This window comes from Alternaria arborescens (assembly GCF_004154835.1).
Source record: "Alternaria arborescens strain FERA 675 chromosome Unknown contig_11, whole genome shotgun sequence".
In the NCBI taxonomy this organism is placed as follows: domain Eukaryota; kingdom Fungi; phylum Ascomycota; class Dothideomycetes; order Pleosporales; family Pleosporaceae; genus Alternaria; species Alternaria arborescens.
The window spans coordinates 219,863-230,283 of NW_021167866.1; the positions used below are offsets into that span (position 1 = coordinate 219,863).

The 10,421-nt window shown below is 48.7% G+C and overlaps 5 protein-coding genes across 5 annotated transcripts; 1 reads left to right on the forward strand and 4 right to left on the reverse strand.

Moving 5' to 3' along the window:
• Nucleotides 1–301: 301 nt before the first annotated feature.
• AA0111_g5513 (hypothetical protein) lies at nucleotides 302–764 on the forward strand (the record flags this gene model as incomplete). The annotated part of the gene is made up of 2 exons (XM_028651634.1): nucleotides 302–460; nucleotides 549–764. The coding sequence occupies 2 exons, from the start codon at nucleotides 302–304 to the stop codon at nucleotides 762–764; spliced, it is 375 nt and encodes a 124-aa protein (XP_028506763.1).
• Nucleotides 765–828: 64 nt separating this feature from the next.
• On the reverse strand, nucleotides 829–2,651 carry AA0111_g5514 (hypothetical protein; the record flags this gene model as incomplete). Its single annotated transcript, XM_028651635.1, has 3 exons — nucleotides 829–2,006; nucleotides 2,062–2,310; nucleotides 2,357–2,651. The coding sequence occupies 3 exons, from the start codon at nucleotides 2,649–2,651 to the stop codon at nucleotides 829–831; spliced, it is 1,722 nt and encodes a 573-aa protein (XP_028506762.1).
• A 691-nt stretch (nucleotides 2,652–3,342) lies between these two features.
• On the reverse strand, nucleotides 3,343–4,182 carry AA0111_g5515 (hypothetical protein; the record flags this gene model as incomplete). The annotated part of the gene is made up of 2 exons (XM_028651636.1): nucleotides 3,343–3,846; nucleotides 3,895–4,182. The coding sequence occupies 2 exons, from the start codon at nucleotides 4,180–4,182 to the stop codon at nucleotides 3,343–3,345; spliced, it is 792 nt and encodes a 263-aa protein (XP_028506761.1).
• An 813-nt stretch (nucleotides 4,183–4,995) lies between these two features.
• Nucleotides 4,996–6,222, reverse strand: AA0111_g5516 (hypothetical protein; the record flags this gene model as incomplete). The annotated part of the gene is made up of 3 exons (XM_028651637.1): nucleotides 4,996–5,935; nucleotides 5,992–6,095; nucleotides 6,187–6,222. The coding sequence occupies 3 exons, from the start codon at nucleotides 6,220–6,222 to the stop codon at nucleotides 4,996–4,998; spliced, it is 1,080 nt and encodes a 359-aa protein (XP_028506760.1).
• An 841-nt stretch (nucleotides 6,223–7,063) lies between these two features.
• On the reverse strand, nucleotides 7,064–8,071 carry AA0111_g5517 (hypothetical protein; the record flags this gene model as incomplete). Its single annotated transcript, XM_028651638.1, has 1 exon — nucleotides 7,064–8,071. The coding sequence occupies one exon, from the start codon at nucleotides 8,069–8,071 to the stop codon at nucleotides 7,064–7,066; it is 1,008 nt and encodes a 335-aa protein (XP_028506759.1).
• Between the last annotated feature and the right edge of the window lie 2,350 nt (nucleotides 8,072–10,421).

Here is a 10,421-nt window from a genome sequence, read left to right on the forward strand (position 1 = left end):
GCATGGTCCACGGAAGAAAGCAGTTTCGCTAGATTGCTGACCTCACGCGTAGTTTTCGTGTTGAAACTAGAGACCCTGTCGCCACTATGGACAGCAACATCCCCATCTTGAGTCACGATGACGTCGAATACACCCCATGATCACCAGGGCCCTATCCTACGAAATTACTTTTCGACTAACTACCACAGTCAGTGGAATATCCAACGCTTCGACCCTGGATTAGATTCACGAACCCGTTCATCACACAGCTATATTGTATAACAAATTTCTTTTTACGAACCTCATTTAGAAGACCACCATCATGTCCTCCTTGACAGGCCAAGAATCTTCCAACACTCAACCTAGAAACCCAGTCAACTCTGGTGAAGACACTGCCGGAACTTTCAAAGGTGATTCAAGCGTTCCATTCAAGACGGGTGGGTCAACAGACCCTGCTGGCTTGAGCGTTTCAGCGGATAAGGTAAGCTTTCCACCCATTATGCCACCTCTTATCGCGTATGTCCTGCATGAAGAACAATATTCTGTCAACAGGATACTTACAAATGTAGTCGGCACCTGGCCAGCAGAACGCCTCAGGTACTTCGGAGCAACGCCGCGGAGAAGACGTGACGCAGAACACTAAGCAAGAGTACGAGGGGAGCAGCAGTGTGGGACAAAAGACAGGAAGCGAAAGTTTGATCGATAGTATAGAGAAGAGCGTACACGAGGGTGGTGAGGCAGATCGAAGTGGAGTAGATGTCGGGCAAGTCAGTACTGGACGATAGGTGGTCAAATACAGGCATCTGGTTGGCTTGCATGTTTCGTTAGACTTAAGGTACAGGCTCTTACTTAGAGATTAGGTATGCCTTGTGCACCTACAATAGCCTCAAAGATTGGCCTGAAGAGGCTGCATCTGTAATCGAGACCAGACTGTGGCAACACAGTAACACCACTTCCTCTTACATTCCCAACGTCGCCAAGGACACCCAAACTCCAATCCCCTTCTATTATAGTAGCATTCTGGTCTTGATATAGTCCACCCATGACGAGATCATAAGCGCCGACCAAAACATTGCCCTCCGCTCCAGTACCGATCGCATTCCATCCTGGCCCAGCGTAAGGATTCTTCGCGAATCTGGCCCAGGTGCTCTGCATGAACTGTGCGAGAGCGTACTCTTGCGTCGTTGTATTCGCGCGTTCGTATGTACGGAACACAAGAGGAATCTCAGAGGCGTGGTATGCGCCGAGCTGTGGGTAGGCTTGCGTATTGACAAAAGAAGCGTTGTAGTAATAGCGCCAGGTAGGAATGCCAACGGAGGCGGTTGCATTAGCCCATAGTGCTTGTGGACACTGGAATGTGATCTCAGTAGAGATCTGTGAGATCACATCATAGTCGTTGGTAAGGCCATTACTTCCAATTGGGTATGCAGCTTCAATCTTAGGAATGAGTGCTGGGGCGAGGATTCCAAAGGTCGCCTGGAGGTAGGCAGTAAGATTTGTTTGTCCAACCTGGAAGACACGTCCTTCCTGTGCATTCGTGCCTCCCAATACTGGTATGTGTGCAATATCTCCACTCAGGCGACGTGCCGCTGGATTTGATACCAACGTGGTGTTATCAGCCACTGGATTAAACACGAGAGAGTTCTGATTGATGATGTTGCGAACAGTCGTTGCATTCGCGGCCCGTACACAAGTTAAGTTGCTTTCATGTGTACCCGGGCACCCGAGTGTCGCAGTCAGATTATTCCAAACAGGTACGCTTGAGGTTTGAGGAGCTACGCGATAGCTATATTGCCCACTCTGAAGAATGGCAGCCCGGAACGGCGGCGAACTATCCTTCGGAAAGCTGGTGAGTAAAGCATCAATCGAGAAAGCACCCGCACTCTCTCCAAAAATGGTCACTTTGGAAGCATCGCCACCGAAAGCGTGGATGTTGCGCTGAACCCAGTCGAGAGCAAAACGTTGGTCCAGAAAGCCGAGATTGCGTGCCGCTAGTGGCAGTTCTGGTGAAGCAGGAAAGCCGAACACTGTATGTTGTTAGAAAGGGGAGAAGGCGTTTTCAAAGCTTTGGTAGCATCTCACCATTCGTTCTGTAGTTAGTTGTCACTACGATGACATCTTCATAGGCAGCAAAACTGCTTCCATCGTACGTGTCTTGACCAGCATTACCAAATTGGAGTGAGCCACCATAGATCCAAAACATTACAGCTCGCCCAGCACCACCTGGCGGAGTCGCTGGGGCATAGACATTGAGGTATAGGCAATCCTCCGATTCCTCAGGTGGTGGGTTGTTGAAGACAGCTTGTGTGAACTGTGAGCTCGACAAAGGATCTAACGACATTAGCGTATCTCAGTAAGTTGAATCAATTTCCCATACATCGAAACTGTTGGATACATGCTGGCCTGAATTCTGTGGCGTTGACCGGTTCTTGGAAAGGTACGGCAGCTTGTGGTGGAGAGAACCTTTCAGGTGGTGATGCAAATGGGACACCAAGATATTGATGTACTGGCCCAAGTGCGTAGGGCAGTGAAGTAGATTTTCCTATGATCACTCCGGCATCAATAGTCGCTGTTGGTACCTCACTGTCAGAGGTATAGTCTGCCCAAGTTGCAGTTGGACTAAGAGAAATAAGCACGAGGCCAACGAGGCTGGACGCAGAAGACAAAAACATGCTGATGTTATGAAGTCCTTACTACTACCACAAATCAGCCTCCCATGCTCTTTATACTTGACTTGATGGCTAGCAGGCGCGAACCCGAGGTCAAAATGGTAGTCACTTTCGTTGCAAGCCATGTCGAGCTTGGCGTGCATTACGCTGCAGCATCCATGAGGATTTTGTCCAAACAAAGATGCTTTTTACTACGCGGGGCCGAGGCATACAGCCCAGCTCCGCAGCTAGGAAACGTAAGGGCGTCATAGCCATCCCGTGTATGCATTTAGATTGAGGGTGGTGCGCAGCTCGCGTCGTTGAAATTGGTGTCGCCATGCATTGCTTGCTAGAGACATAGAAACTTCCATTTGATCATAGCAGCAAGTAAGTTGTAAATATCTAGATGTGAAGAATGCACGAAGAGGCAAGTTTCGAAGAGAAAAGAGGTGTGAAGCTTTCCCACTAAGGGTGACGCGGGATTTTGCGGGGTGCGTCTCGCTTCGCTCCCCTGCCACCAGCAAGCCTCGCCATAGTCCATTAGGCGGAACAACAAAGCGTCCTTCATTTGTCCCTCTTCATCAACATCGGCAGCCACCCGAAACTGGCCGTCAAGTGAAAATAACAAAAGCACAGTACCGCACCATCTAAACCCCAACCTAGGCAGCTCAGTAGAAGGGGATCGAAGGCGCATTATCCTCACCGGACTCCAATTCTACACGATCCAAAATAGTAAGCTTGGCCATCTAAACAAATCATCCTTTTTTGGAGCATAGAAGATCGTCACCTTTTTGATTATTCTCTCTCTCAATGCTTTGCTGTGTTGAATGAGCATCCATGCGACGCCACTCCCATGTGGAGTTCCGAGGATAGCCTTTCCCTCTTCACTTTGTATATCGAATGTAATACCAGGCCAAAGTTCGTACATGCTACGACCATGCATCTTGATAATCTTATTCAGCACTAAGAAGGTCCCGGAGTTCTGAATCTGAATGCGGAAGATATAGTTAAGTGAGATGGGCTGGATAAGTGGAGAGTGAAAAGAGGAGAGGTATTGCAGGAAAGCTACGTCTGACCAGTGGCGCAGTAATGGTAGATCAATATCTCCCTTGTCTTTAGCATCGTCAAAAGCTGCTGCATGGGAAGGTGAAAGATTGGTGTCTGCAATTAGAACGCCAGCGCTCGGGTTGCTGACTTGAGAGAAGTATCCACGTATTGTCTAAGGCTTGTTAGCACATGTTCAACCTTACGATAAGCTGTGGCGTACCTTGTACTCATCTGCTTCTGCTGTATAAACTCCATGTTGATGATGTGTCCTGACGTTCTTTCCTCCATCATATATCATCTTGTGGTCGATGTTCAGGTCGCCAAGCGCTTTGGCGATGCATTCGATTTCGAAGCTAGTTTGGTTGGTCTCCAGGTGATAGCCATGCTGAGCTAATTCTTTCGAGTGCTTGAATGCGCTTTCAATGGATGTTTTGGTCTTCTTGGTCGACATTTGTAACAGCTTAGTGCCCTTTTCGACAGCTGCCTCGTAGTCTTGATCCCTTGCCATTCTAGGGCAGAAATAGAGAGTGTGTGGCCCCAGAGGGTAACGGAGAGAGGATTATTTGGAAAAGTGAAAGAGGAAGGCTTTTTGTGAAAGCACTTCCTCGTAAGAAAGCGAGAGCTACAGGTGAAGGCTTCACTGTGCTTCATCTGTGGATCGAGTGTCGACACAATACTGTTCGCGCGGCCAAGTCTTGCTTCACCACTCGTAACATTGACAGCTGTATCTACTGATACGTCGGGACCTCAACTCTACGCCTCGCTTACCCAAAATACTGCGAGCTATGATCGAGCCAACAAACCTTACCTCCCGGTGCCACTTCCAACGCGGCACAAGCAGCAATCGTCTTGTAAAAGCCTGCGAAGCTCTTGAGCATCGTAAATATGAAAGGAAAGATAAAGCAGAGGCTTCGTTGGAGGATCTTTTTTGCGAGGCTGGGATCAGGAGGAGGTGTGATGCGAACGGCGATGAGGTCTGGGAAGCAATGCAACGACATGGCGGACGGCAGGTTCTATATCTTGATATTCTGGTAAATGGAGAGTGTAACTGGTTAACATGGGCGGATGGTATTGGAAGCAGTCTGGATGATTATCCGCGGCGTTTCAAGATCGTGTACTGCTGCTCAATGCTCAGCGTATTACTGATGGTATTGATATTCTGGTGTCATGGTGATCGAACGATATGGAGCCCACCATATTCCAGCCGGAACGCCTTTGCTACATGATATCAGGCCAATCGGGCCTAAGTACTCCAGCTTCTTCTAAGCGAATTGAAGACTTTTCCAGTTCCTGCACGAAGTTTCAGGATCATGCCGAACACCTAGCGGTCTCGTATCCAGTCCTTCAAACTGGCAATACTTGATCGTCTCCTTCTTCTTGATCCGCTGCCCTCCATGCCGATATCCATACTCCTCCTTCCGCCATCTATACTCCTGCGTCCTTTGCTCTCTGTATCTAGCACAACCACGACAACGGTACAGTTGTCTGCACCCTTCATGTTGCTCTCCCTTGAAGTCAGCTCGTCGGCAATCTGCTTGGCCTCCTTCCCAGACTGCCATCCGTCGACTGCTAGCCGTGTGCATTCCTCTGCCTCTTTCGCTGAACCAACGCCGTCTGAAGCGAGCAGTATAAGAGACTGACCATGGAGAGTGCGAACGGTGAAATGCGCTTTGTTTGATACCAGGTCGTGTATTGCAGTCCTTCCTGGAGCAAGACCTGTTTCTACGCCAGCCAGATCTGAAAGGTCGTGACCTGCTAGGCGGTTGACGCGAGGTTTCTTGTAATCCAAATCGCCTAGAGCGCGCGACATGCTCACGCCGCCGATGCGTGCGATACCGGATCGGTAGTTGATCTCGCCACCTGCATCTTCTACCCTTCTCTTCTCTAATGGGCTGTCTGGCGCATGCTCCACGCTTAGAGCCTCCACGTTCCACCCCAAAGAACTTGTGCCGGAGTCAACCCGTGAGGGGGATTGCGGCGATAAGGACTGAGGAGACTGTGGTTCATGGTCTGCGAAGAAGACATGGCTGTCGCCTAGATTGGCTTGTATGAGCAAGTTTTGCTTCGTGTCGACGAGAACAAGAGAGACGGTTGAGCCTCCGTCGAGGTTGTCGCGGTCGAGTTCGTGATCTACAGCTTTGAGGGCTAGCTGAATGGCATGTTTGTACTCGGCCGTATTTGATGCCTTGGGGTTACTAAGGTGGTGTTCGAGATGTGTATGGAGATGCTCCGCAACGTGGTTAACAGTCGCCGTTCCCCCACTGTGATCCCAAAGTTAGTCTGAAGTCATAACCTCATGATAAACGGCAGCACTTACTGGCCATCATACACAGCAAAGAGAGCGAGATCTTTCCTTGACTTAATTGAACCTGGTGTGAGGGTAATGTAACGATCTTCTTGGTCCTGTCGCGCCCCCAGAATCTGTGGGGAAGATGTTAGCGGAGAGTCTCGGTCGCTGCTCGGAACAAGCGGCATCTAGAAGGCGGGAGTATGCAAGAGACACACTACGCACCCTGCTGACACCGACGTCGATAATGTTAACGCTCATTGTTAGTTATTTTTCTTGAATGAATGGGTTTCCGCGTGGGATGTGGTAATGGTAGTTGAGCGCCTCGTGTTTGTTTTTACATCAATTGTACCTCGTCATAGGCCAAGCAATGCCCAGCAGCACCTAAGGTGGCCATAAGCGGCGGCACACGCGACCATCACAGCCACTACGTCATCTGCCCTCTCGACGTGCATAAACTGAAACCAATCAAGGGACTGCCCGCGCCACAATTTATTGGTTCATGCACTCAGCCTCGATTGCCTAGATCATTGTGATGCGCAAACGTGCAACTGTTGAGCAGTCTAGAGCGTGGGGAGCGTGGAGAATAGAAGGGTCATAGTGGGGCACGTGACGTCGTGTCCTGCATGTAGAACGCGTTCGGCCCAGAAGTTTTATATGAACAAGCAATTGTGTACCTGTAGACTGGTTTGTTGTTGCATCTTCACGAAACCTCCGTTTTCAACGAAGCTACGCTTGACAACCCCGGATCTATGCGCGATATTCGAGCAGGCGGGGAAGTCCGCCCTCGTGATGCGTTGTTTTTGACATTTGGTACGTCGATCTATCAATGCTTGGCAGTCGAGCGGGCTTCCTCGTGAAGCCTGATAGATGCTTGAAAAGGCTGAGATGTGTTGATAGAAAATGCCTCATGAACTTGCACTGCCTCAAAAGCTAAAAGCTAGCAAATACGGGCAGCTAGTTCGGCCCTTTCATGACACCCACGAGATCCTCATATTTTCGTCCGAGTCCATACTGGTGTCTTCCGCTGAAAATCAGTGTAAGCAGGAGCGAAGGAACGAAGAACGCTCGGCGACGTGCAGACGCGCTATCATGGTTCTCCTCAGCCTTCCCGGATGACACCGCTGTCCATCCACTCCGCTCTCAGCTTGGCCCAGATGCCGTCTCCTCTGAAACCCCAAGCCCATCTCTCATTCTTCAGGCCCGCCAGCTTGTCTTCTAAGATACGCTTGTCCTTACTTTGGTCCTCTGTCCATTCGATCTTGGATAACAGCTGTATGCAGGAGATCTCTTCGCTCATACAAGCGGCGACAGCGCTGAGACGCTCTTCGGGATCCATATCATACCCGTACATTAGTTCTTGTCCTGTTTCCATGGCTCGTCGGTTGGTCTTCAGATGATCCAACAATCCCTCAGGCACAGGAGGCGATTTCACGCCTTCGATTTTGATACGGCAATGCGGACACGTGCGATAGGGGTATTTCGCCTCTTCAATCTTTGGTGTTCTCATCCACTGCTCGAGACAAGCTTTGCCAACAATATGGCCACAGTGCTTGATTCGTACAGGATAGTCGGCTAACAGCTCTTCGATTGGGCGATCTGCAAGAGAAGTGTATGAGGTTTGGCAGATTGGACAGCAGCCAGCGTTATCGTCGATAATGGATGCGTTATCAGTCGTTTGGGTAAGTAGAGAAAGTGGAATGGCGCATGCAAAATGGTCGACTTCCATGAACTGAGTCCTCTCAAAGATACCATCGCGCGTCTTAAACAGTTCAGCATCCATGTCAGATGCATGCTGAAGACGCTCGGTCAGTTTCGCGCCTGCTCCAATGACATCTCCTTGACGTTCACCATAGTTGAGGTGGAACACGACCATGAATGCTGCACGCAATCGCTCCAATGGTGACGTAAGATCACGGTCTGTGAGTGCCATGTAGAGGCGTTCCAGATCAGACCACTCCTCTTGCCGGCCTTTCAACTGCTTTTCTATAGCGCGTCTGAACATCCCTAGCTCGTGCTGACGGCTCATGAACCTGTTCTGATATTCCAGCATACCCAATAGCCATATTCGTGCAGCTTCTGCTTCTTTATCAGTCTCCACATCACTCATGCTTTCGAGGCGAGAGGTATGAAGCGGAATCGGAAAATGTTGTTGTTCAAGCTTGCGAAGTTCTACAGGCCCTTGAGGAAATGCGCTCTCTGAGCTCTTTTGACCCTGCCTGAACTTGCGCAAGTCTCGCAGGCTACGAATCCGTGAACAAACGTCTCGATATACTGCGATCGTTAGCGAAACGCTGAGAAGTTAGAAACTTCGGGTGCACTAGGTAATGCGTCTTTTGGGACAAGGGCATATCGGGTTGTGCCCTTATGCTCGAAATGGTGCTTTCAAGGCATGCACTTGTAAGATTGTGCAACTGCAGTAACAGGAAGTACAGCGAATGACCTCAGGGCGCTTTCGACAGCGCGGTTCCAGAGGAGAACAAATTGGAGAAAATGAGCTCCTTCTTACAACGTACCTGCTGCACTTGCCGGCGCATGGCTTATCAGTGGCACCGAATCATCTGCTTTAGACGCCATGATTGCGTACTCGCAAGATTGGTTTGCGACGTGACGCTATCAGTTATTTCGAGAGTGGAATGGAGTTGAGAAGTTCAGAATTGAAGGTGGACCAGTTTCACGGCGTTTGCTACACTGCAAGTGTAGAAGCGATCTCGGGAGTGAGTGGGGCAGCCCGTTTGCACCCCGCACGTGATCGGTTCCTGTTGTCTCCCAAATTATCGGATCGATATCTGGTTTACGATTACAGGTAACTAACCAATAGAGAAGAATTCATGAGCTCATACAAGAAGAGAAACTTTACAAGCTTAGTTTGAGGCTAGTAATGAGTCTTTGGTCTCTAATCCATACCATAGCTGCATCGCTAGTTCGTCCTCGATTGAAGCCGCTGACAATTCGACATAACGTCTCCATAACACGTGCTTTTCAAGACATTTTATCTTTGTTTCCTGGTTACGTGCGTTGCCAATATACTCAGGACAGCCTCCAGCTTTCGGGGTCCACCCGGTCTGACAACACCCAGATATGGGCACGTATGACTAGCCTTTTGATCAGCGTGACCAGGTTTTTAAGTCATCTGTAGCAACAGGCGTGATGATAAGTAACAGTCAGTACATCATGCCAACTGGAGTCATATCTGCAGATTCTGCACTCCACCTAGGCATCCTGGTTTGAATGTTGATGACACGGATTATCGGGCTGACCCATTACAGTTCCAAGACCTCCAAGAATGGCTCTTGAAATTCATAAAGCTGTTCATCATAGCGCATTTTGATACAATGAAGTTTTTTAGGGTTATGGAGATACACCGAAACACCAGTTACCTCGCCGGTCATGCGCAGGTCATTTATGTAGTTCTTTGATGACTCATTTTGTGGGCGAGCATTGCCTAGTATCAAAGTTTGGTCGCTGGATGAACGCGCAAATGTTGAACAGACTAAGAGAACTCCTCATACCTGGTTAGTCGAGCTTTGTGCGTTCATATTCAGGTCACCACTCTGGTATGAGAAATGCCACAACTAGATGCAGGACAGTGCACATCACTGCAAATATTTAGGGAGCTATGAGTGAAAGGCGGACTATTATTGCCCTTAAGCGGTATAGTTAGCAAGTTCCAAAGTACGGAGTTTAGTAAGTGACTAAAATCTTTAAGAGATTGTCGCACAACAGGTTTGGTTTTCCAGGTATCAAGTCGACGTTACTTAATCTAAGATTTTGTGAGAGTAAAGCATGAGCTGTACGGTTCTCCACACGACAACAACAGCGTTTTGTAAGAGTTGAAGGTGTGGGAGGGATGAATCGAGAAATCAGTCGTCAAACATTAATCATCTTATGTGCATCTCCCAAGCTTTACTTTTCAATGGGTTCAGTAGCACTTCGATCTCACAAATAGATATGGTACGAAGTTTGGGTGTCTAGCTAGCGGAGCTATGAAAGGAATATGATATCGTGTTATAGGGCAGCTACGTCAAAAAATGGAAACGATCCGCTGCTGAGTGTAAGATGCGTTGCCTTTACTAATCAAGAGAGTTCAAGTTTGCGTTCGGCCATTGATATGTATAGAGTTGAAAGGAATCCGAACATGAAGAATGCACGATTGACGAGACCGAGATGATCCAGACTGAGCGTCGCCAGAAACACATCATCACTGTTGCGTCGGTCTTCCTCCGTCTTGAAGTTGGTCTCCGTTTCTTGGTCGACGAATAGCGAAACCTCCTTCTTCCCTTTTGGCAAACTTAGTTTTGTATAACCAGTATTTTCTGTAAATGTATTAGCATAATCACAAAATGTTTTGTCATCGCTGTACCTTTATCCACTTCTCCTTTCCTGCGTATATCGACATCGCCACTGTCCGCGTCATATACAATTACACGATCCCAACTTCTAGTCTTCTGGAGCTTCCT